This window comes from Eleutherodactylus coqui, chromosome 10, assembly GCF_035609145.1.
Source record: "Eleutherodactylus coqui strain aEleCoq1 chromosome 10, aEleCoq1.hap1, whole genome shotgun sequence".
Lineage (NCBI taxonomy): Eukaryota > Metazoa > Chordata > Amphibia > Anura > Eleutherodactylidae > Eleutherodactylus > Eleutherodactylus coqui.
In genome coordinates, this window is record NC_089846.1 from 76635997 (window position 1) to 76661894 (window position 25898).

The 25898-nt window shown below is 48.2% G+C and overlaps 1 protein-coding gene across 1 annotated transcript in view; it reads left to right on the forward strand.

Moving 5' to 3' along the window:
- The first annotated feature begins 1564 nt into the window (after positions 1-1564).
- TEKTL1 (tektin like 1) overlaps positions 1565-25898 on the forward strand; it is a 30982-nt gene continuing 6648 nt past the window's right edge. The window contains exons 1-7 of the mRNA XM_066581342.1: positions 1565-1920; positions 5385-5822; positions 7496-7600; positions 8276-8420; positions 8502-8656; positions 21168-21263; positions 22351-22464. Of these exons, the coding sequence (XP_066437439.1) occupies positions 5403-5822; positions 7496-7600; positions 8276-8420; positions 8502-8656; positions 21168-21263; positions 22351-22464 (1035 nt within the window). The 5' untranslated portion in view covers positions 1565-1920; positions 5385-5402. The remainder of the gene's footprint in view (positions 1921-5384; positions 5823-7495; positions 7601-8275; positions 8421-8501; positions 8657-21167; positions 21264-22350; positions 22465-25898) is intronic.

Sequence of the window (25898 nt, forward strand, 5' to 3'; positions counted from 1 at the left end):
TAATGAGACGTTTAGGAGTTTGTGCCATGGCACCTTTCCCCTCTATTACTTCTTTTGTTACCTCTTCCTCGGTGGTGACAGAACCCTTTGACCTGGTATTATATGAGTGCATCATAGGTGCTATAACTTTTGGATGCAAGGGGGCAAAATCTTTACTTTCGGGCAACATAGGATATAAACCCGAATTCCCAACAGCCTCATGGGGTTTTTCTTTTAAGGCAAACTGTCTGCCGTCTCCACAAGCCAGAAAGATGTCTCTCGATTTGGGGTTTTGTTGACCACAATGGTGACAAACCCAATAGGGCCCACTGTTGAGGTTATAGGGCACTCGGGTACTGTTACCATGCGGCGGTTGCGGCTTCTCCTGGGGCGGCAGCATGCTGTATCCCGCGGTCAGGGCGCGTCCCCCCGGCTTGTGGTCCGGCTGCCGGGGGCGCGGGTGGCTCGCAGCACCGTATGCGCGCACACCGGTGAGTGCAACTGCCGTGCACTTGCTTCCTTGTTATATTGTCTGCTGGGAGTTGGCTTCTCCCTCTCTCTGCCCCTGGGCGGAGGCTTTTGTTTATAAGTCTGGCAGTGACTTGCAATCACTGCCAGCTATTGGTTTCTGTCAGTGAGCTAGCTAGCCTGCCTCTGTCGGTCTCCTGCGCTTGTCAGCTTATTTGCTATTTCTGCCAGGTTATTCCATTTGCCTCAGGTCTGCTTTGTATTTTCGTGTTGGTTATTTACATCTGCCTTTTCTGTTGTTATTCTGCCCTTTCCATCAGGTATGCCAGCGTCCCTTCTCGGTCCCTAGCGAGAGTAGGGACCACCGCCCAGTTGCCCGCCTGGGGTTAGCAAGTAGTGAAGGCAAATAGGCAGGGACAGGGGTTGCGGGTGAGATCAGGGCAACCCGGGCTGGCGTATCAAGGGCAGTATATCGTAACAGGTACGTTTTTAGATATTGTCTTTCTCATTCTGTACTTACTGCCACCATCATTTTGACTCCCTCTGAGGATACTATGTCCGGTTATGGCAAGAGATTTTTGTCACAAGTCAGACACTTGTCCTACAGGCAATGTACAGTACAAGTGTTTCCTTCCTTCTCTGTGTATTGGAGTAGTTGATTTCTGGGAATCCTGGTGGCTCTGGGGATTTGGTCATCAGTTGAGGTGGGATAGCATCCCTGATTTAAAAATGTCCTTTTAAGATGGTATAGATGTTCCTCTCTGTTTGTTGGGATGGAGCAGATCTGGTTGTGTCTGATGACCTGGCTGTAGACGATGGACTTTTTGATGTGTTTAGGGTAGAAGCTGTCCCATCTGAGGTATGTGAGCCGATCAATGGGTTTTCGGTATAGGGATGTCCGTATTGAGTTGTTTGAAATCTGAATGGTGGTGTCCAAAAAGTTGATTTTGTGTGCAGTTATCGACAGGACAGCTTCAGTCCTATGTGACAGATCACATAATGGAACCTTGTGCTGCAGATCCTGCAGGAAAATTTTAAAAAAATTTTCGGGTGTAATTACTCTCAGTCAGCTGGGTATTATTCATGATTTCTTCTGAGCGAAGGTCAAAACCAACTCCCAGCTCATTAAACATGTCTGCACTATTTACTGCAGTTATTACTGGCCGTTACATGGGACTGCAGCTTGTACAGAGCAGGCTGCTAACCTTTTATAAGTCACCCTTACAATGCCCTATGGTATAATGATCACTAAGGAACTGTTGGGGCAGGATTAGGATCAGCTTTGTTACACTGTGACACTGTGCGACATGAAGGGATCTCAACAGGGAGAGAATACGAGACTCTGTACATAGTAACTGTATCCTGAGAGACACACACAGAAGAGACGGAGAGAGACAGACTAATGTGACCGGAGGAGTCAGAGCCAGCTACAGAAGGAGGACTGGTAGGAGTGTCAAGTCATTCCCCAACTAGGTAAGAAGATGTGTAATATAGCATATAGTGATACTGCAGACAGCTCTATGAGAAGAATAGATGTTGATGATTCTACCCCCCCCCCCCCCCCCCCCGAGTCCATTCTTCTCAGAGGGAAGGACGTCAGCTAACTATCTCCATTACTATATACATACTCATCATATCTAATATCTATGCGTATTGATATTTCTCGCTCATCTATTTACCTAATACCTGTAGAATCTTAATCCTTTTTTAGCTCTTAATCTTCATTCCAACTCATATCAGTCCAAACCTCCCTATCATAAGTTTCTAATGATAACCTCGTATTTACTCATCTACTGAATTATAGGTCAAATGTCCATATAATCTGATACATCTTTCTTCTCATATCCAGAGACAAGTCGTATACCTAAAATGAAGGAGTTGTGCTAATATTTAAAGAAGTTGTCCGGGACTTTTGGGACTTTTTCTATTGATGGTTTGTCCTTGGGATAGGTCATCAATAGCTGATCTGTGGGGGTCTGCCACTCGTGATCCCTGACGATCAGCTGATTCCTGGGCCCGCTGTCAGTGTGCACTGCACTGGAAGCAGATAGTGCTGTCTGTATTGCAGCAGCCCCGTTTCTGTATTGCACTGAATTCTATGGCAGTTGTGCTTGTAGTACCAAGCCAAGCCCTGCAATTTTGACAGGGTTATTTGCTTCCTGTACCGTCCGCACTGACAGCAGTCCCAAGAATCAGCTGATCAGCTCGGATCACAAACAGCGGACCCCCATTGATCTTTTTGATGACCTATCCTATGGGTAGCTCATCAATAGAAAAAGTCCTGGCCAATTCCTTTAAAGTTATCCCCTAACCACAGGATAGAGTACATAATTCGTGCGGTACAACTTCTGGGACCCCACTGATTACAAGGATGTGTATTTCAGCCTTACATACTATATTGCTGTGTTACATTAAGGGGTCATTCACACGAGCGCATATACAGCGCATTTTCACGCCCGGGCGTATATACGCTACCCATGTAAAGCATTGATTCCCAATGCATTCATTCACATGGGCAATTATATGGCACGTAAATACGTCAGCACTGTGAAAAATGGAACATAAGTGGCCAAAATACATCTGGCGTATATATGGTGGTCAAAAAGATAGTTCTGGAACTATCTTTTGCCCAATATATGCCGGCGGGTCCTATAGACTCCTATGGGAGCAGGGAAAAGAAAGGAGAGGAAGGCATTTTTGCAGCGTCAATGCTGTGAAAAGCTTGCAGGTGCCTCTATATAGGCACTGGAAAGCATCCCAAGGATTTTGGCAGAGCGAGGGTTTTGCGGGGTGAGGTGTATTTTTTCGCTAAAAATGACGCTCAAGGTCGTGTGAATGGACGAGAAAATGCTGTCCGTGATCGCGGAAAAACGCCCATTCAGGTGCTTATATGGAGCGAGCGGCCGTGAAAACGTAAAAACCCCATCACCGTATATCTGCTCGTGGGAAAGAGCCCTTAAGCTCATGATAAATTGTAGTAAATACAGCCGCTGCTAACTAATATCTATCTATCTATCTATCTATCTATCTATCTATCTATCTATCTATCTATCTATCTCATATCCATCTCTAGCCTTCCAGTTATGCAAGCTCTGACAAATAACCCGGTGTAGGATGCGATACGGATCACTATATTTACATCTGAACATGTACCGATGCCCCGCCATACTCTCCATAGCGACCCATGACATTGACATTATTTTGGATGTACAATTTTGGCAAAGAATCTAAACGCATTTGGCTGTCCGAGGTGTTAAGGCTCTTGTGTCCTAAGTTTGACTTCATAAGTGCGGTCTTCCATCAGTGCAAGTTGAGTTACTTTGTGTCTGGCTTCTTATCACATTGTGTCAATATCTGTTTCATTGTTTTCCTGGCACAGTCCCAGTCTGGCTCCATGAATGTAACTATCAAACAGGAGCAATGCTCGGGTCTAGACGGCTTTCACAACTCTGCAGATCAATACCATACTGTCATATGTTTAATGGTGTCAATGTTCCTCCAAACGTAAGTGTTCTATAAGCTGAACTTGCTGGGAATTGTAGTTCTCCAACAGTTGGGAACCAAAAATGAGGACGGGTCTTCTTTTGATGGGGTTTTACTCCTAAGGCCCCCTGTCCACGGACGTGAATTAGCCGACGGTAAAACGCAGATGAATCACGCCCACTGAAGCTTTCCATAGCATTGCCATGGAAAGCGCAGGCCCCCTGTCCACGAGCGGAGAATCACTGCGGTTCTGCGCTCACTGCCAGCAATTAGTAGCATGCTGCGAATTGCCTTGATTCTCCGCGGTCAGCCTATCTGTTAGATAGGCTGACCTACTGAGATTTGTCTGCCGGCTCCTGCTCCCGGGCGGCGGCTCCCGTGGCAGATACTGCAATGCCCGTGGACAGGGGGCCTAAGTTGTCTGAATGGTTTAGCAAATCATTTTATTTACCTAAAATTATATTTTTGTGTTAAAAAATCACTCTACAGTGCTGGCCAATAGGGGTATCCCTGCATTCTAATTACTGTCCACTGCCTGTTGTCAAGTAGGAGTAGGAGGGAGAGAGAAACAGAGAGTTATACAGCTGTGGTTACTGGAGGTAATAGTGAGTGATTTATTGTGTTAGGCCGCCTGCAGACGGTCAGGTCTCACAGCGGGATGCGGACCCGTGCCACTGCACAGCCGTGCGGCTTACCCACTCCCGGCGTCTCCTCTCTGCGCTGTTCGCCAGCTGGCGCATGCACAGAGAGGAGCTGGCCTGTCACCACTGATATTTCTGTGCGGGTCTCTGTGAGACCCGCACAGAAAAAAAACAGGTTGCGATTTGTTTTCTGCGTGCGTTTTCACGTGGACAAATCACAGCCGTCTGCCTAGGATTGCGTTATCTAATGCAATCTTATGCATGCGGGCACGAGCGGAAATTCTGCAGGAAATCCCGCCGCGGAATATCCGCCCGTGTCCAGGGGGCCTTATAGCTACTGAAATCATATCTACACTATACATCAGTAGTATCCTGCATGATGATATTATTTCTCTGTGAGTGCTACAGAGAAATCAGAAACAGAATCTATAATTTTCTCCATGTGTGCACTGTATGGAGACATCAAAGCAGCAGCCTACACCCACCAGCTCAGAGACAATTGAAAATAAAAGATACAACCTTCAGAGGGAAAAACTGGTGATAAATAGAGGATACAAATCATATAACGGCCACATATAGTGTTATTCCTCATTTACACACCTGACAGATTATTCTGGAACATTACCTGAAAGTGCAGGTGCACTATAAGGCAGAGGCATACCTACCATATAGGATGAATACGCTAATACTATGGAGTCCTATGAGAGAGATTATTGTCAAATTAATAATTTTTTAATTAATATTGACATTTTATACTGCGCTCTATACAACATATTCTCTTTTGTGACACCTTTAACCTTTTTTTTTCTATAGAAGACCTTCTGACACCCCATGGCGGAAACTTCTGTGGGATCGGCCACGTGGCGAGATGCCTCATACAAGACCATCCGACTGGCACAGGATCTTAGGTTACGCTCCTTTTCTTGTCTTCCACCCACTGTAAATCCCCAGGAGAAGATGAGAGCAGAGAACACCTCAATGAAGACTATGAGAGGATATCTACCTACACCTCCGCCCTTTCACCGAGACCTAATTATCGACATTTGTAATACCTATGCCTGCGGATACCTCAGAGAAACCCGAACCTCAATGTCCATTCTGAGACAAGCCTTGTGGGAGACGAACCAACATATCCACAGACTCCAAAAACAGAGGAGCATACTAGAAAGATCTCACGCAAATACTAGAAGAGACATCCTGACAAATAATGAGACGATTCAACTGCGGAGTACAAGACCCATGAGAGAGCGGGTGAGAGACTACCATTATATTAGATGCCACCTGCTTGCCACAGAAGGCAATAAAACACGTAATCTGTTTTTGGCATCAATACCTAAATTGTTAGGATAATTATTGCGTACAGATATTTGTAACAAATATAGGTCTGTCTTTTGTATAGGTGTATACGTACTACATGGAGGAAAATATGTGGACCCTCCTAAAGAGTGAATTTGCCATTTTTGTATGCCCAGTACTAATAGTTAAAGCAGTATTCCAAATGTACAATAGACCATAACATAATGGTCATTTGCGTCTGACTTTCGGAACTCCTAGGCTTCTGGAGAGCCATGAGGGCTATGTTGTGTTTCCTTGCACAGTTAGTGGCATCTTAGTGCAGTGTGCAGGGGTATCAGTGAATGAGCCATAGCAGCCCTTTTATTTAAAGAATTGCAAGTCTCCAGCCAGTTGGACGGACATTGATCAGTAAGTGATGGTATATCCTAGCAGTTTGCCATCACTTAACCTGGCCAAATACAACAGGCCTGTCCATCAGCTAAGCGTGCATGTGTTGTTATGAATGTAGAGAGGGCAGAAATCTGCTGGCAGGCACCTATGGTGGAGTCTTATGTCCCACAGAGTAAAAGTATATGGGGCATGTTAATATCTTATTGCCTAAACCTCATCCCCCCTTGACATCTACTGGCAAAAGGACAGTCAGGAGGCCCCCCGTACACATTGGATGGTTGTCCAAAATTAACAGGTTTGGCCAGTATACATCTAAAATGTATGGCCAGCTTTACTTTAGTGGAAAAATCTGCTTAAAATTGAGTAATTAGTAGTACATTGGGTTGTAGAGTTCAGTTCATGGCAGAGCAGTTGCATTCAAGTCTTGTGTTGATCTTGTGGCATAATATACATGGCCATTGGACTCTAGAGAGCACTTCCCTCTACACCTGAAGTATAATGGAGGAGACTGGAATGCTTAGTGCTTAATTTCATAAAGACAAATGTAACACTTCCTGGAAGAGGAATAATGGTCTCTGTCATTGTTTGAAGGCCTATACCAGTTTTAGTATCAGTACCCTAAGAGTAGTCTATAAAAAACATGGTCTGCAGAGTCCGTGTTGGAGGAATGATGGCACAGAGTCCTGACCTCCACCCACTGAACCAAGTCATAATGAGATGGATGACATGTGTTATGGTCCGACATCAGTGCCTGACCTAAAGAACCCTCTTACGACCAAACAATTTGGTGACCGTCATGTCCTAATATGGAGTTGAAGTTGTTATAGAGACAATGGGGGAATCAGCAATGCAATATCCATGGTTTTGGAAAGAGGTTTAGAACAAGTACATACAGTACATGGGTGATGTTCTGGTGTCCATGTGCTTCTGGCCATGTAGTATTTATCTATAACATACATAGCCCTGGCAATGTAGTATACAGAGTCTAATCAGATATGAAGAAAAAGAAGAAGCAGATTGAGAATTAGGCTGGTGTAAGCAGCAAGCCTCACTGCAGCACAGAGTATGTCAGGAGAGGAGTGCGATGATCTCTAATATCCATGCCATGTCAGGGATGTACAATGCTGTGCAAAATGTGTCTCATCTGAACTACATGCTGCATAAAACAGATATTGGCTCCACAGATGGGGCGCCATTTTCCTGTAGCCTGTCACTTACTAACGCTTTCTTGTTTTCAGTATCCTGATAAAGTTGATCATCTTTTGCAAGAAGAGAAGAAAGGACTTCATGACCTGAAAAAATATTCGGAGCACCAGCTACAGGAGATCTCACGGCAGCTCCAGGTCACTATATATGGGATGGGCTCTCAGTAGGATTTGCTTATTTAAAGTGATTTTCAGGGTCTACACTTGATTGTCATACCGAAAAGCCACTGTGTTATGTCAATGGAGAGGGGCGGGGGGGAGCGAGGAGTGAAATTTCCTGCAGTCACCCCGCTGTGAGCCAGCGATACTAGCCCCCGTCCAGCAGCACTGCAGCCAGTATGTGCGGTAACAAGTGTCGGGCATCGTTTGCCCGACACTCATCCCGTCTAAGTAGACCTCAACAGGTTGACTCTTTCCAATCCAATTTGTATCCTGGTTTTCCTAAGGGGCTTACTATTTTTCTGCCATTATACAACGGCGCTATCTGCTGGCTAAAGCCAGTACTGCATGAGGTGACACCTTGTATAGGCTCCAACAGTAGAGAGGCTGGCAATATACAGTAAGAGAACCCCGACGGATGTCTTCCAACATCGGAGCTGTACAGCCTTAAATCATAATGTCTTTAGATGTCAGACAGTGGATTGAAAAGGGTTAATAGATGGTCACTTACTGATTCATGGTGATTACATAATAGACTCTGCATAGGGAAAGAGATGTTTCGAGTACCATCTTTACAACATGGCATAGGCTCTGCATTGTACAGTTCTGTTTGCCACGTCTTGGGTCTGCCTCCATTTTCTTGTGGTCTTGCAGGTTCTCTATTCTCACCGTCAGAAGCTCTTAGAGTTTTGTAAAGAAAAGGGCCGAGTCTTGGAGATTATCAGTGAGAACGCCCCATCCCGACACCGTTCCCAAGACCAAGCTGGTAGCAGCAAGCTTCTAGGTCCTGCAAACACAGGTACCAAGAGGCACATTGACAAGATAACCAGTCAATCCAAGTTTCTTTACTTTTTCTTTGTGTCTCATTGTCTTTGTAAAGATTGTCAGGTGGCTACCAGCAGCGCTCTTGTCACATGTGCAAAATTACAAAACACACAACCTTCTAACTGGCAGAAACCAGCAGACCATCGGGAACTGAAAGAGAGCGTCACCCAAGCACTGTCCAAGAAGGCAGAGGAGAGTGTCCGGATCTGGGTAATATGCAGTAAAATTAATCATCAATATCCATATAAGTATACAGCTAGATCCCTTCTACTGCCATTCATGGTGCTTGTCCTATTTCATGTGATAGTCGGCACCATCTTACTACTTCCAATCATACATGGTTTTCTGTGCTGTACAAATTTACTACCAGTGACGATGGCTATTGTATCTGTAAGGCCACCAATATAGTGATTCACAGATGGGAAGAAGGAGTCAACAGATCGGTGGACGTAGACCCGCTGTGCCACACACTGGTTTGACTTAGGGCCAAATCCAGAGACGAAACCTGAGGTGCCCCGGTCTTCACCCTTTAACCCCACCAATTGGGATATGGGCTTTGCTGAGCTGTTACCAGACCGCTACTATAGAAGTGGTCTCAGTATTGTGGCAGCTGACGCTACTATAGACAAGGGCACCTGAAGGTGTGAATAGGAGCATAGTTAGACAATGTGGGTCGGGGCAGGCAGCTTAACTTCAGAACATAGAACAAGCCGGAGGTTTGGGTTCAGAATAGCATAACAGGGGGCAGGCAGCAGACAGAAGCGTGGTCAGTATTACAAGCCAGGGTCAGGAGCAGAGATGGGAACGTAGACTGGAACACCCAAAATCAGGAACCAGGACACACTTGAAATAGCACCTTAAGCAGGACCAAAAGAGCACTAACACAGGCACCCACCACAGGTGGAGAATGCCCAATATTGCCAAAAGTACCACATGATTGGTAGGGGAGGAATTTGTAAGGTGTAAACGACCTTTTAAGAGCATGGCTGCATATGTGCCCTCCAGACGTCTGTCAGTGAGCAAGCAGATGCTGGAGCAGGGCATCTGCTGAAGAGAAATGGCAGAATACGAGCCCCAGCTGCCAGTTCACCATTCTAAACTGGTAGCTGCAAACTGCAACAGCCATTTAGACCACCCTGATAAAACACCTTTACCATCCCAAACCACCATGAACATTTGCGCTTATGTTAAAAAGGCCTAAGATGGTTTAGAGGTTTTTATATATAAACCCGTAATCACCCAAGACCACTGTGAATAGTGGATATCAAAACAATCCCCTTTACCATCAGATACTAGGAATCAACTAGTAATAATAGACAGAGATATTACAGGAATATTATCACAAGCTGTCATGGATATGGGGTTAACGGGGGCCAAGCGTCATCAACCTGTGATGTACGTTACCCAGTCAACTAATTTCTATCTGCCCGGTTCCTGCACTCATGCAATATGGAGCCCAAATCGCACCCAACACGGCCTAGCACTCCCCAACACACTTTGCTGCCACCACTGACCGTTTGTGACAGGTAAGTCAGCCACCTTGCTTCTGCTTACTGCATAGACACGAGCCTCTTTGGTCTCCATCCAGCTTAAATACAATTAATACACTTTGGGGTTATGAATTACTTAACGCTTCAAGGACAGACTAATAAAGTTTAAAACTTAAAAAGGGTTAGCAGTGCTTAGGTAAAATATATGCAAAAGGAGATATTTACAAAAAGGGTAAGAAAGATGCCAATACACACAAAACAGTATTAAAATAAAAAGGAATAAAAGAAAATAGAAAATATCAGTCTATGAGGTGGATTCAAATAGTCCTCGCTGTGAGAAGAACGCAGAAGGATGGACAGTCCTGTAGCAGTTGTGACTCCTGGCTCTGACAATGAGGAGAGATGACCCCCTTTAAATTAAAGTCTTTTTGAGCCACACCTCTGCCATCCTTGTGATATCGCCGAGAGGTTGGCTAAGTAGATGCACAGATCTTCTGGATGGATACCCAATATTTCAACCATATTTCCCCCAGGCGCTTCCACAGGGAGACTATGGCTGCCATATTTCCTAGCATGAATACACCAACCATTAAATATCACACCCCATATGTACCTGATTATTAGTCTGACAGCTGAGCGATTCCACATGTTCGGGGGGTCACACAGCGACAGGAGTAGGGAATAGCTAATACGCAAAGATACATGAAAATCTACCGGTATCATTTCAACAAACTGGCTCCTTAACCTCCCTATGGGAAAATGGGCTATTTAGTACATGTGAAAAGTTGACAAAGGGGTTATTAAAGATGAGCGAGCACCAAAATGCTCGGGTGCTCGTTACTCGGGACGAAATTATCGCGATGCTCGAGGGTTCGTTTCGAGTAACGAACCCCATTGAAGTCAATGGGCGACTCGAGCATTTTTGTATTTCGCCGATGCTCGCTAAGGTTTTCATGTGTGAAAATCTGGGCAATTCAAGAAAGTGATGGGAACGACACAGCAACGGATAGGGCAGGCGAGGGGCTACATGTTGGGCTGCATCTCAAGTTCCCAGGTCCCACTATTAAGCCACAATAGCGGCAAGAGTGCCCCCCCCCCCCTCCCAACAACTTTTACTTCTGAAAAGCCCTCATTAGCATGGCATACCTTAGCTAAGCACCACACTACCTCCAACAAAGCACAATCACTGCCTGCATGACACTCCGCTGCCACTTCTCCTGGGTTAGATGCTGCCCAACCCCCCCCCCCCCCCCGCACGACAGTGTCCACAGCGTACACCAAATTGTCCCTGCCCAGCCTTCAGCTGCCCTCATGCCACGCCACCCTCATGTCTATTTATAAGTGCGTCTGCCAGAGGAAAAGCAGGCACACACTGCAGAGGGTTGGCATGGCTAGGCAGCGGCCCCCCCATAAAAGGGGCGGGCCGATAGTCCACAATGCTGTACAGAAGCAATGAGAAATCCAATCCTGTGCCACCTCCATCTGGAGCTGCACACGTGGGCATAGCAATTGAGAACCTATGTGCCACACACTATTCATTCTGTCAAGGTGTCTGCATGCCGCAGTCAGACCGCGTTTTTTTATAAATAGTCACAGGCATGTACAACTCCGCAATGGGAATTCCGTGTGCACCCACAGCATGGGTGGCTCCCTGGAACCCACCCGCTGTACATAAATGTATCCCATTGCAGTGCCCATCACAGCTGAGGTAATGTTGTGGTTAATGCAGGTGGGCTTCGGCCCACACTGCATGCGCCAGTCTGACTGGGGTTCTTTACAAGTGGACAGATGTAGGTTAAACTCCGTGTGCACCTACAGCATGGGTGGCTCCCTGGAACCCACCGGTAGTACATAAAAATATCCCATTGCATTGCCCAACACAGCTGAGGTAGTAATGTCGTGCTTAATGCAGGTGGGCTTCGGCCCACACTGCATGCCCCAGTCAGACTGGGGTTCTTTACAAGTGGACAGATGTAGTAACAACTCCCTGTGGACCTACAGCATGGGTGGCTCCCTGGAACCCACCGGTAGTACATAAAAATATCCCATTGCATTGCCCAACACAGCTGAGGTAGTAATGTCGTGCTTAATGCAGGTGGGCTTCGGCCCACACTGCATGCCCCAGTCAGACTGGGGTTCTTTACAAGTGGACAGATGTAGTAACAACTCCCTGTGGACCCACAGCATGGGTGGGTGCCAGGAAGCCACCGGCGGTACATAAAAATATCCCATTGCATTGCCCAACACAGATGAGGTAGTAATGTCGTGCTTAATGCAGGTGGGCTTCGGCCCACACTGCATGCCCCAGTCAGACTGGGGTTCTTTACAAGTGGACAGATGTAGTAACAACTCCCTGTGGACCTACAGCATGGGTGGCTCCCTGGAACCCACCGGTAGTACATAAAAATATCCCATTGCATTGCCCAACACAGCTGACGTAGTAATGTCGTGCTTAATGCAGGTGGGCTTCGGCCCACACTGCATGCCCCAGTCTGACTGGGGTTCTTTACAAGTGGACAGATGTAGTAACAACTCCCTGTGGACCTACAGCATGGGTAGCTCCCTGGAACCCACCGGTAGTACATAAAAATATCCCATTGCATTGCCCAACACAGCTGAGGTAGTAATGTCGTGCTTAATGCAGGTGGGCTTCGGCCCACACTGCATGCCCCAGTCAGACTGGGGTTCTTTACAAGTGGACAGATGTAGTAACAACTCCCTGTGGACCTACAGCATGGGTGGCTCCCTGGAACCCACCGGTAGTACATAAAAATATCCCATTGCATTGCCCAACACAGCTGAGGTAGTAATGTCGTGCTTAATGCAGGTGGGCTTTGGCCCACACTGCATGCCCCAGTCAGACTGGGGTTCTTTACAAGTGGACAGATGTAGTAACAACTCCCTGTGGACCCACAGCATGGGTGGGTGCCAGGAAGCCACCGGCGGTACATAAAAATATCCCATTGCATTGCCCAACATAGCTGAGGTAGTAATGTCGTGCTTAATGCAGGTGGGCTTCGGCCCACACTGCATGCCCCAGTCAGACTGGGGTTCTTTACAAGTGGAAACAGATGTAGTAACAACTCCCTGTGGACCCACAGCATGGGTGGGTGCCAGGAAGCCACCGGCGGTACATAAAAATATCCCATTGCATTGCCCATCACAGCTGAGGTAATGTCGTGCTTAATACAGGTGGGCTTCGGCCCACACTGCATGCCCCAGTCTGACTGGGGTTCTTTACAAGTGGACAGATGTAGGTTAAACTCCGTGTGCACCTACAGCATGGGTGGCTCCCTGGAACCCACCGGTAGTACATAAAAATATCCCATTGCATTGCCCAACACAGCTGAGGTAGTAATGTCGTGCTTAATGCAGGTGGGCTTTGGCCCACACTGCATGCCCCAGTCAGACTGGGGTTCTTTACAAGTGGACAGATGTAGTAACAACTCCCTGTGGACCTACAGCATGGGTGGCTCCCTGGAACCCACCGGTAGTAAATAAAAATATCCCATTGCATTGCCCAACACAGCTGAGGTAGTAATGTCGTGCTTAATGCAGGTGGGCTTTGGCCCACACTGCATGCCCCAGTCAGACTGGGGTTCTTTACAAGTTGACAGATGTAGTAACAACTCCCTGTGGACCCACAGCATGGGTGGGTGCCAGGAAGCCACCGGCGGTACATAAAAATATCCCATTGCATTGCCCAACATAGCTGAGGTAGTAATGTCGTGCTTAATGCAGGTGGGCTTCGGCCCACACTGCATGCCCCAGTCAGACTGGGGTTCTTTACAAGTGGACAGATGTAGTAACAACTCCCTGTGGACCCACAGCATGGGTGGGTGCCAGGAAGCCACCGGCGGTACATAAAAATATCCCATTGCATTGCCCATCACAGCTGAGGTTATGTCGTGCTTAATACAGGTGGGCTTCGGCCCACACTGCATGCGCCAGTCTGACTGGGGTTCTTTACAAGTGGAAACAGATGTAGTAACAACTCCCTGTGGACCCACAGCATGGGTGGGTGCCAGGAAGCCACCGGCGGTACATAAAAATATCCCATTGCATTGCCCATCACAGCTGAGGTAATGTCGTGCTTAATACAGGTGGGCTTCGGCCCACACTGCATGCCCCAGTCAGACTGGGGTTCTTTACAAGTGGACAGATGTAGGTTAAACTCCGTGTGCACCTACAGCATGGGTGGCTCCCTGGAACCCACCGGTAGTACATAAAAATATCCCATTGCATTGCCCAACACAGCTGAGGTAGTAATGTCGTGCTTAATGCAGGTGGGCTTTGGCCCACACTGCATGCCCCAGTCAGACTGGGGTTCTTTACAAGTGGACAGATGTAGTAACAACTCCCTGTGGACCTACAGCATGGGTGGCTCCCTGGAACCCACCGGTAGTAAATAAAAATATCCCATTGCATTGCCCAACACAGCTGAGGTAGTAATGTCGTGTTTAATGCAGGTGGGCTTTGGCCCACACTGCATGCCCCAGTCAGACTGGGGTTCTTTACAAGTTGACAGATGTAGTAACAACTCCCTGTGGACCCACAGCATGGGTGGGTGCCAGGAAGCCACCGGCGGTACATAAAAATATCCCATTGCATTGCCCAACATAGCTGAGGTAGTAATGTCGTGCTTAATGCAGGTGGGCTTCGGCCCACACTGCATGCCCCAGTCAGACTGGGGTTCTTTACAAGTGGACAGATGTAGTAACAACTCCCTGTGGACCCACAGCATGGGTGGGTGCCAGGAAGCCACCGGCGGTACATAAAAATATCCCATTGCATTGCCCATCACAGCTGAGGTTATGTCGTGCTTAATACAGGTGGGCTTCGGCCCACACTGCATGCGCCAGTCTGACTGGGGTTCTTTACAAGTGGACAGATGTAGGTTAAACTCCGTGTGCACCTACAGCATGGGTGGCTCCCTGGAACCCACCGGTAGTACATAAAAATATCCCATTGCATTGCCCAACACAGCTGAGGTAGTAATGTCGTGCTTAATGCAGGTGGGCTTCGGCCCACACTGCATGCCCCAGTCAGACTGGTAATATGTACCTTAACAGTAACCTCGTTGGTGGTAATGTGGTGGTGACTGCGGACCTGGTAGCGCGGTTTTATGTAGTTGGTTTTCGGAATGTGGCCAGGATTAAGTGGGCCGTGGCGGGGGGATGGTGGTGGTGCTCTCTTGTTGTGTCGTTAAAGGTGAAATTCTTGGACTGCCACCAGACGGACCAATGCAAAGGTATTTGCCAAGAATGTTTTCATTGTTGGAGGAGGAGGGGGATGTTTTGGAGGCACTATGTGTCCTCTACACGTGTCCGTGGTTATATGCACCTTAACAGTAACAGCGTTGGTGGGAAATGGCCTCGCCGCCAGCATGTCTTTGTGAAGCCTGTTTCCACACCCCAGTGACATACCATTAGCAGCGGTATAGGCAGAGCCCAGAATTATTAACATTTCAGCGGTAGCATTAGGGACAGGCCCCACTAACATATCACTAGCAGCAGTATAGGGGGAGCGCAGTCTTAGTTCCATTTCAGTAATAGTAGCACTCAAGACAGGCCCCAGTAACATTCCCATTGCAGCAGTTTAGGGAGATAACAGTCTCTTTCACATTTCAGTAGCTGCAGTATAGACAAGGCCCCAGTTACATTTATGTAGCTAAAGTGTAGGCCAACCCCACACACCTTTCTGTACCATGAGTGCAGGCGAAGAACATAGAAATTACTATGATTACACTGTAGGTGAGGGCCCAAAAAAATTGGTGTACCAACAGTACTAATGTACCTCAGAAAAAATTGGCCATGCCCAACCAAGATGGCAGGTGAAACCCATTAATCGCTTTGGTTAATGTGGCTTAAGTGGTAACTAGGCCTGGAGGCAACCCAGTTGAACGAAAAATTGGTTCAAGTTAAAGTTTCAACGCTTTTAAGAGCATTGAAACGTATAAAAATTGTTTAGAAAAATTATATGAGTGAGCCTTGTGGCCCTAAGAAAAATTGCCCGTTCAGCGTGATTACGTGAGGTTTCAGGAGGAGGAGCAGGAGGAGGAGGAGGAATATTATACACAGATTGATGAAGCAGAAATGTCCCCGTTTTGGATGGTGAGAGAGAACGATGCTTCCATCCGCGGGTGCAGCCTACGTATTGCTTAGGTATCGCTGCTGTCCGCTGGTGGAGAAGAGAAGCCTGGTGAAATCCAGGCTTTGTTCATCTTTATGAGTGTAAGCCTGTCGGCACTGTCATTTGACAGGCGGGTACGCTTATCCGTGATGATTCCCCCAGCCACACTAAACACACTCTCTGACAAGACGCTAGCCGCAGGACAAGCAAGTACCTCCAGGGCATACAGCGCGAGTTCAGGCCACGTGTCCAGCTTCAACACCCAGTAGTTGTAGGGGGCAGAGGCGTCACCGAGGACGGTGCTGCAATCGGCTACGTACTCCCTCACCATCCTTTTACAGTGCTCACGCCAACTCAGCCTTGACTGGGGACCGGTGACACAGTCTTGCTGGGGAGCCATAAAGCTGTCAAAGGCCTTAGAGAGTGTTCCCCTGCCTGCGCTGTACATGCTGCCTGATCTCTGCGCCTCCCCTGCTACCTGGGCCGCGGAAATGCGCCTTCGGCCACTAGCGCTGTCGGATGGGAAGTTTACCATCAGTTTGTCCACCAGCGCCCTGTGGTATAGCATCATTCTCGAACCCCTTTCCTCTTCGGGAATGCAAAGGCTCTCCTTATACCGTGGATCGAGCAGTGTGTACACCCAGTAATCCGTAGTGGCCAGAATGCGTGTAACGCGAGGGTCACGAGAAAGGCATCCTAACATGAAGTCAGCCATGTGTGCCAGGGTACCTGTACGCAACACATGGCTGTCCTCACTCGGAAGATCACTTTCAGGACCCTCCTCCTCCTCCTCTGGCCATACACGCTGAAAGGATGACAGGCAAGCTGCATCTGTACCCTCAGCAGTGGGCCAAGCTGTCTCTTCCCCCTCCTCCTCATGCTCCTCCCCCTCCTCCTCCTCCTCCTCTGGCCATACACGCTGAAAGGATGACAGGCAAGCAGCATCTGTCCCCTCAGCAGTGGGCCAAGCTGTCTCTTCCCCCTCCTCCTCATGCTCCTCCCCCTCCTCCTCAACGTGCTGAGATATAGACATGAGGTTGCTCTGACTATCCAGTGACATACTGTCTTCCCCCGCCTCCGTTTCTGATTCCAAAGCGTCTGCCTTTATGCTTTGCAGGGAACTTCTCAAGAGGCATAGCAGAGGAATGGTGACGCTAATGATTGCAGCATCCCCGCTCACCATCTGGGTAGACTCAAATTTTCCAAGGACCTGGCAGATGGCTGCCAACCAGGCCCACTCTTCTGTAAATAATTGAGGAGGCTGACTCCCACTGCGCCGCGCAAGTCGGAGTTGGTATTCCACTATAGCTCTACGCTGCTCATAGAGTCTGGCCAACATGTGGAGCGTAGAGTTCCACTGTGTGGGCACGTCGCACAGCAGTCGGTGCACTGGCAGATTAAACCGATGTTGCAGTGTCCGCAGGGTGGCAGCGTGCGTGTGGGATTTGCGGAAATGTGCGCAGAGCTGGCGCACCTTTCCGAGCAGGTATGACAAGTGGGGGTAGCTTTTCAGAAAGCGCTGAACCACCAAATTAAAGACATGGGCCAGGCATGGCACGTGCGTGAGGCTGCCGAGCTGCAGAGCCGCCACCAGGTTACGGCCGTTGTCACACATGACCATGCCTGGTTGGAGGCTCAGCGGCGCAAGCCAGCGGTCGGTCTGCTCTGTCAGACCCTGCAGCAGTTCGTGGGCCGTGTGGCTCTTCTCTCCTAAGCTGAGTAGTTTCAGCACGGCCTGCTGACGCTTGGCCACCGCTGTGCTGCCACGCCGCGTGACACCGACTGCTGGCGACGTGCTGCTGCTGCTGACACATCTTGATTACGAGACAGAGGTTGCGTAGGAGGAGGAGGAGGGTGGCTTAGTGGAGGAAGCATACACCCCCGCATATACCACCACCGAGCTCGGGCACGCAATTCGGGGGGTGGGTAGGACGTGAGCGGTCCCAGGCTCTGACTCTGTCCCAGCCTCCACTAAATTCACCCAATGTGCCGTCAGGGAGATATAGTGGCCCTGCCCGCCTGTGCTTGTCCACGTGTCTGTTGTTAAGTGGACCTTGGCAGTAACCGCGTTGGTGAGGGCGCGTACAATGTTGCGGGAGACGTGGTCGTGCAGGCCTGGGACGGCACATCGGGAAAAGTAGTGGCGACTGGGAACCGAGTAGCGCAGGGCCGCCGCCGCCATCATGCTTTTGAAAGCCTCCGTTTCCACAAGCCTATACGGCAGCATCTCTAGGCTGATCAATTTTGCAATGTGCACGTTTAACGCTTGAGCGTGCGGGTGCGTGGCGTCGTACTTGCGCTTGCGCTCAAACTGTGGCGCTAGCGACGTCTGGACGCTACGCTGAGAGACATTGCTGGATGGGGCCGAGGACAGCGGAGGTGAGGGTGTGGGTGCAGGCCAGGAGACGGTACTGCCTGTGTCCTCAGAGGGGGGTTGGATCTCAGTGGCAGGTTGGGGCACAGGGGGAGAGGCAGTGGTGCAAACCGGAGGTGGTGAACGGGCATCGTCCCACCTTGTGGGGTGCTTGGCCATCATATGCCTGCGCATGCTGTTGGTGGTGCCTCCCCAGCTGATCTTGGCGCGACAAAGGTTGCACACCACTGTTCGTCGGTCGTCAGGCGTCTCTGTGAAAAACTGCCACACCGTAGAGCACCTTGACCTCTGCAGGGTGGCATGGCGCGAGGGGGCGCTTTGGGAACCAGTTGGTGGATTATTCGGTCTGGCCCTGCCTCTACGCCTGGCCACCGCACTGGCTCGGCCTGTGCCCACACCCTGACTTGGGCCTCCGCATCCTCGCCCGCGTCCACGTCCTATAGGCCTACCCCTACCCCTCAGCATGGTGTATTACCAGTGATTTGATTTCTCAGCCAGGAAATAAATTGGCGCAAGCCTGCAGGCCAAATAGAATTTTTTCTCTTTTTTTTTAAAGGAAAGGCCCACTGCCTATATTCAATCAATAATAAATGTGTTGTGGCCCTGCAGTGTGTCACAGAACTGCAGTGTTGCACAGTTATTAACTACAGCAGAGCGGTGATTACCCAGCCAGGAAATAAATTGGCGCAAGCCTGCTGTTAAACTTAGCTTGCTGCGTGTGATTTTTTTAACGTTCTCCACCCAGCACACACGTACCCAGAACGCTGAGGACTGTCAGAGGCAGGCCAAATAGAATGTTTCCCTTTTTTTTTAAAGGAAAGGCCCACTGCCTATATTCAATCAATAATAAATGTGTTGTGGCCCTGCTGTGTGTCACAGAACTGCAGTGTTGCACAGTTATTAACTACAGCAGAGCGGTGATTTCCCAGCCAGGAAATAAATTGGCGCAAGCCTGCTGTTAAACTTAGCTGGCTGCATATGATTTTTTTTCCCTTCTCCAACCAGCACACACGTACCCAGAACGCTGAGGACTGTCAGAGGCAGGCCAAATAGAATTTCTTTGCCCTTTTTTTTTAAAAGGAAAGGCCCACTGACTATATTCAATCAATTAATAAATGTGTTGTGTGGCCCTGCTGTGTGTCACAGAACTGCAGTGTTATTAACTGCAGCAGAGCGGTGATTTCCCAGCCAGGAAATAAATTGGCGCAAGCCTGCTGTTAAACTTAGCTGGCTGCGCATGATTTCTTTTACCTTCTCCAACCAGCACACACGTACCCAGAACGCTGAGGACTGTCAGAGGCAGGCCAAATATAATTTTTTGGCCCTTTTTTTTAAAAGGAAAGGCCCACTGACTATATTCAATCAATAATGTGTTGTGGCCCTGCTGTGTGTCACAGAACTGCAGTGTTATATTAACTGCAGCAGAGCGGTGATTTCCCAGCCAGGAAATAAATTGGCGCAAGCCTGCTGTTAAACTTAGCTGGCTGCGTATGATTTTTTTTACCTTCTCCAACCAGCACACACGTACCCAGAACGCTGAGGACTGTCAGAGGCAGGCCAAATATAATTTTTTGGCCCTTTTTTTTAAAAGGAAAGGCCCACTGACTATATTCAATCAATTAATAAATGTGTTGTGTGGCCCTGCTGTGTGTCACAGAACTGCAGTGTTATTAACTGCAGCAGAGCGGTAATTTCCCAGCCAGGAAATAAATTGGCACAAGCCTGCTGTTAAACTTAGCTGGCTGCGTATGATTTCTTTTACCTTCTCCAACCAGCACACATGTACCCAGAACGCTGAGGACTGTCAGAGGCAGGCCAAATAGAATTTTTTGGCCCTTTTTTTTAAAAGGAAAGGCCCACTGACTATATTCAATCAATAATGTGTTGTGGCCCTGCTGTGTGTCACAGAACTGCAGTGCTATTAACTGCAGCAGAGCGGTGATTTCCCAGCCAGGAAATAAATTGGCGCAAGCCTGCTGTTAAACTTAGCTGGCTGCGTATGATTTCTTTTACCTTCTCCAACCAGTACACACGTACCCAGAATGCTGAGGACTGTCAGAGGCAGGCCAAATAGAATTTTTTTGCCCTTTTTTTAAAAGGAAAGGCCCACTGACTATATTCAATCAATTAATAAATGTGTTGTGTGGCCCTGCTGTGTGTCACAGAACTGCAGTGTTATTAACTGCAGCAGAGCGGTGATTTCCCAGCCAGGAAATAAATTGGCGCAAGCCTGCAGGCAAAATAGAATTTTTGCCCTTTTTTTTAAAGGAAAGGCCCACTGCGTATATTCAATCAATAAAATATGTCTTCTGGCCCTGCCTACACAATTCTGTCCCTGGAGTATTACTGCAGGGCGCAATGCTCTGCACGGCCGATTTGGAAAAATGTGCAACACTGCTAACAGCAGCCTCCACGGTACTGCACACTGTTAGATGTGGCCCTAAGAAGGACCGTTGGGGTTCTTGAAGCCTACACTAACTCCTAACACTCTCCCTGCCTAACCACCACTTCTGTCCCTGTAGTATTACTGCAGGGCGCAATGCTCTGCACGGCCGATTTGGAAAAAAAAATGTGCAACACTGCTAACAGCAGCCTCCACACTACTGCACACTGTTAGATGTGGCCCCTTTACAATCCTCTGACTTGGCAATAAAATAATTCAATAAAAACGTTCTAGATGTAATGGATCGCAAATGTTGTAAACACGCTTGGCGTTATATTTCAGGAGGATCTGACCCTGATTGCAGGAGATGTGAAGAACATGACCCAAAGGCAGCAGAGGATCCACGATGAGACGGAGGCTGGTTACCAGTTACAATTGGTGATTATTTCCGCCTGCCTCCTTATTATCACAGTCGTCCCGGCTTGGCCTGCAGGAAGTAGATCATTGTCAGCAGAGAGGCACAAGATGCTGGAAGGTTGGGTTCTTAAATACTGCATGTCAACGGGAACCTATGGTCTGAAAATCACTTCAAGGGAACCTGTCATCGTCTACAAGCACCTACGGCAGGTCCCAAAGAGGCCGGGGATATATTTTTTATGCTTTCTTGCTCCCTGTGTCGTCATCCGTGGAAGTCAGCATGCAGACAATACAGCAGCTCAACTCTGCATGCTGTGCACATACATTGTCTTCTATGGGAGTGCGCATGCAGAGATGAGTCCACTGCATGGTCCGTGCGCCAACTTCCATAGCTGTCAACGCCACCATGGGGAGCCGCCCATCCCTGGACTCCTCAGGACCTAGACTATCAGTGCCATAAATTAGTTTATGATTATCATGGATGATTACACGTTCCCTTTAGGTTTTAGATTAAGAAGAGTTTCTAAGACCTAGAAAAAGGTCCTGAGGGCAGGGCATGACACAAAATATACACGACTCAGCAGTCAGATGTCCCCTTACTCCAGCACAGCTGCCCCAGTGCCTGACACTCTGGTCCCAGAGACTCCTTCAGCTCCGTTCATCATTCATATGAGTGCTGCAGCCAATCACCGGCCTCAGTGGTCATGGACCATTCATGCAAACATGACTGATGAGGCCAATGATTGGCTGCAGCGATGAATGGCACGTGACCGCTGCAGCAGCTTCTGGGACCCGAGGGGCATCTAGAACATCTATAGCTAGTCATGTAGCAGACTGCGTGATTCAACCGGTCACAGTGGAGGTCAGGTGGAATAACGGGGGACTAGACGGGATCATCAATATAGGGATCAGTAAGAATGTTATCACCCCTTATGCTCCCCAATGTTATCTTCCCTATATGCCAACTGCACCCCAAAGAAACTACTAAATATTTCCCCAGAATGGCCTTTGGTATTAAAGTCAAGGGGGTTTATGGAAATAGTGAGCTTTCATGAGCCGCAAGCCAAGGAGACGGATACAAAATGAAACTTTTTCTCCATGTTCCTAGGGTCCGATGTCCAGCCTGGATCTCTCTGTACGGGAACGTCTAGATCGTCCATTAATAAGAATCCTTCAGAGGCACCCAGGAACCCAATTGCCAGACAGCACGCTCATCTCACAGGTACCCTGGGGTATAAACTAGTTGTGAAGGATGGCGCACCATGTTGTCAGCCATTCCAGCAGAAAATGATAGAGGATTACAGAATTTATTTTGCTCAGTTCAAGATTTGCCCAGATGGCTCCACAACAATCTACTATGGAGACCCGCAGCTTCCTGAACACGAGCGGAAATATCCGCTCATGGCAGAAAAATTGCAGTATGCCCCATTTTGTGTGATTTTGAAGTGAATGGAAGCCATCTGTCCCGCAGCTCTTCCGCAGTGAGCGCTGCAGAAGGGTGGAGGGATCCACGTCATCCCCTAGTGATGGCACGGCTTTATCTGTACTGCACATGCACTGTCGTGTGCAGGAGGCCTTATAGGGAGACTTGCAAAGCACTAAACAATAAACCGGAAAACCTCTTTAACATTCCACACAGAGTATTGTATCCCGCTGCTGTGGACGGGGCGCTACCACACCTGTACAACCAAACATGGGATATTACGGAGGTTGTCTCACCAAGACACAAAATATAAAACAAAGCTGGTGATGCAATCAGGTGATCGCTACATATCTCACTTCTCTCTCAGCAATTAACGGTTTAAGGGCGCCCACCCACTGGCGTTTTTTTTCCCTGCGAAATTCGCAGCATTTTTTTCTCTGCAGGGGTCTATGGGACATGTAATGTTAAAATCGCGATCGCGCAAAATCGCAATTTACAGCGAAATCGCGATTTTGCGCGATCGCGATTTTAACATTACAAGTCCCATAGACCCCTGCAGAAAAAAAAATGCTGCGAATTTCGCAGGGAAAAAAAACGGCAGTGGGTGGGCGCCCTAAGGGTGACTACCCGCTACAGTTTTTTTTCACTGCGAAATTCGCAGCGTTTTTTTTCTGCAGGGGTCTATTGGACTTGTAATGTTAAAATCGCGATTGCGCAAAAGTGCAATTTACCACGAAATCACGATTTTGCGCGATCGCTATTTTAACATTACAAGTCCCATAGACCCCTGCAGAAAAAAAACCGCTGCGAATTTCGCAGTGAAAAAAAACTGTAGTGGGTAGTCACCCTTAGTTGGAGGAAGCAGCATCCGCCCACATACTGCCCTGCTGACGGAACAGCTCTGCATTCCATGTCACAGAGAGGTTTCGGGTAAGAGAATTTCCTGCATATGTCCGTAAAGGGAACCTGTCACCTGCCTGAAGCTACATTATGGTGGTGTTGGAGGAGGTGACAGGGAGCTGGTGCTGTGCATGTTTATACTCACCGACTCCCTGGTTCCCATAGTGCCCACCCATGAAGTCCGAACGCCAACCAAATAACCAACGCTTTTTCTTTGTGCATGCTCTGCTATACAAGTCAATGGGAGAGCAAGCACACAGGACTGAAAAAAGTCAGATCTTCAGCCGGCTTGCAGACTTCAGCGGTGGGCACTGCAGGAACCAGGAAGCGTGTGAGTATAAAAAATACATCACATGGCTCCGTCCCCTCCCCCAAGTACACCATCACTTAGTTTATAGTCCTTCAGGTGACAGGCTCCATTTAAGCTCTGAATCATATCTGAACCTTTAGTCAGACGTATATGTAGGCAGTGGTGCCAATGGAAAACATATGCTGCTGTGGGCGCAAAAAGTTCCAGTTTTGTATCATGGCTCTAATTGATTAAGGGGGCCACTTAACGTATATGCGCTATCCAGGGCACACAAACGTGTGACTTTGGTGTGCAACTGTGCACTCAAAATACAGACGGAAAAAAAATATATGTGAAGGAACCCACTGAAATCAATGTTTTCTGTTTGCTGCACATTCGGCACGCAGATTTTGCTGCCGCAAATGCACCTGTGTGCAGGAGCCCTAAAGGAGAAAAGCACTAGACTGGACTATCCCTCTTGTGACCCCGCTTCCTAATAAATAGAGTGTTCACCCTCAGAAGGACAGCCCTTTGCTTCAACCTACAAACTCCAAGGTTGGAGCACGGGTGTAATGGTTTCAGGCACTAGGTTGGAGCCTCAGGTGTAGTAGCCACAGTTCTTGAGATAGTAGTCAGGGACGAGCCAGGGGTCAGCAATGGGAGGTCTTGTTTGTAGTACAAGTGGAGGAAGTGGGTCGCGTTGTCAGGATGGAAGCCAGAAGTCGGTATCAGAAGGTTTCAGTGTCATGGTACAATTGCAGGAGGCAGGTAGTGTTGTCAGAAGGAAGCCAGGGGTTGATATCAGAAGGTCTCAGTTGAATAGCAGAGGAGCAGGCGGAAGTGCAGCTTGATCAATGGCTAGTGGAGCACAATAATTATGCAAGGGAGAAGGGAAAAAGGTCAGGTTTATATAGGAGACATAATCAAGAACAGGATGGAGCCAAGACAGGAAAACAGAGAAGTTTTGCTAGCTTTCAGCAGAGAAGCTGTCCAAGTCCTGGATGGCTTAATGGAGAGAGCTGCTGACTGGAGCGCAGGAGGTTGTACGTTCGTGCCCTGACAACTGGTCTGTTTATAAGGGTACATCAGAGCAGATTCAAAAAACAGAAAAAAGGTCGGCTCATTTTGCAAATGATGCTCTCAACCTGAAAGTTGCTTAGAGGAGTGCACAAGGAAACTCCAATGGACTCATGGCATGACTAAGAGCGGTAACGCATGAAACGCCTAGGTGCTGTTGTGCGCAGTCACTACCTCTGTCATTTTTATGGCTTAAAGGGGTTGTCCCGAGGCAGCAAGTGGGTCTGTACACTTCTGCATGGCCATAATAATGCACTTTGTAATGTACATTGTGCATTAATTATGAGCCATGCAGAAGTTATAAAAAGTTTTATACTTACCTGCTCCGTTGCTAGCGTCCTCGTCTCCATGGTGCCGACTAATTTTCGCCCTCCGATGGCCAAATTAGCCGCGCTTGCGCAGTCCGGGTCTTCTGCAGTCTTCTATGGGGCTCCGTGTAGCTCCGTGTAGCTCCGCCCCGTCACGTGCCGATTCCAGCCAATCAGGAGGCTGGAATCGGCAATGGACCGCACAGAAGAGCTGCGGTCCACGGAGGAAGAGGCCATCTTCAGCGGTGAGTAGAGAAGTCACCGGAGCGCGGGGATTCAGGTAAGCGCTCCGGTGAGCTTTCTTTACCTCCCTGCATCGGGGTTGTCTCGCGCCGAACGGGGGGGGGGTTGAAAAAAAAAAAAACCCGTTTCGGCGCGGGACAACCCCTTTAATAATAAAGTTGAACTTTTTAAGGAAGTGCTCGGAATTTTTCTATTTTTGGACCACTCCACATCAGAGCGGGGCCATATTAGTAATGGCCCAGTCTAGTATTTTTCACTTTTAATCAAATTATTAAAGGTAAAGTTTCCCTCTTCAAGTTCTTGTCCTGCTAACTGATGCGCTACTTGATTTTGGACTAGATACATTTATTTCAGTGATACGTGTTGTTTCATCGCTGCACAGAACAGAATCCCAAAATGTCTATCGATTATTTATA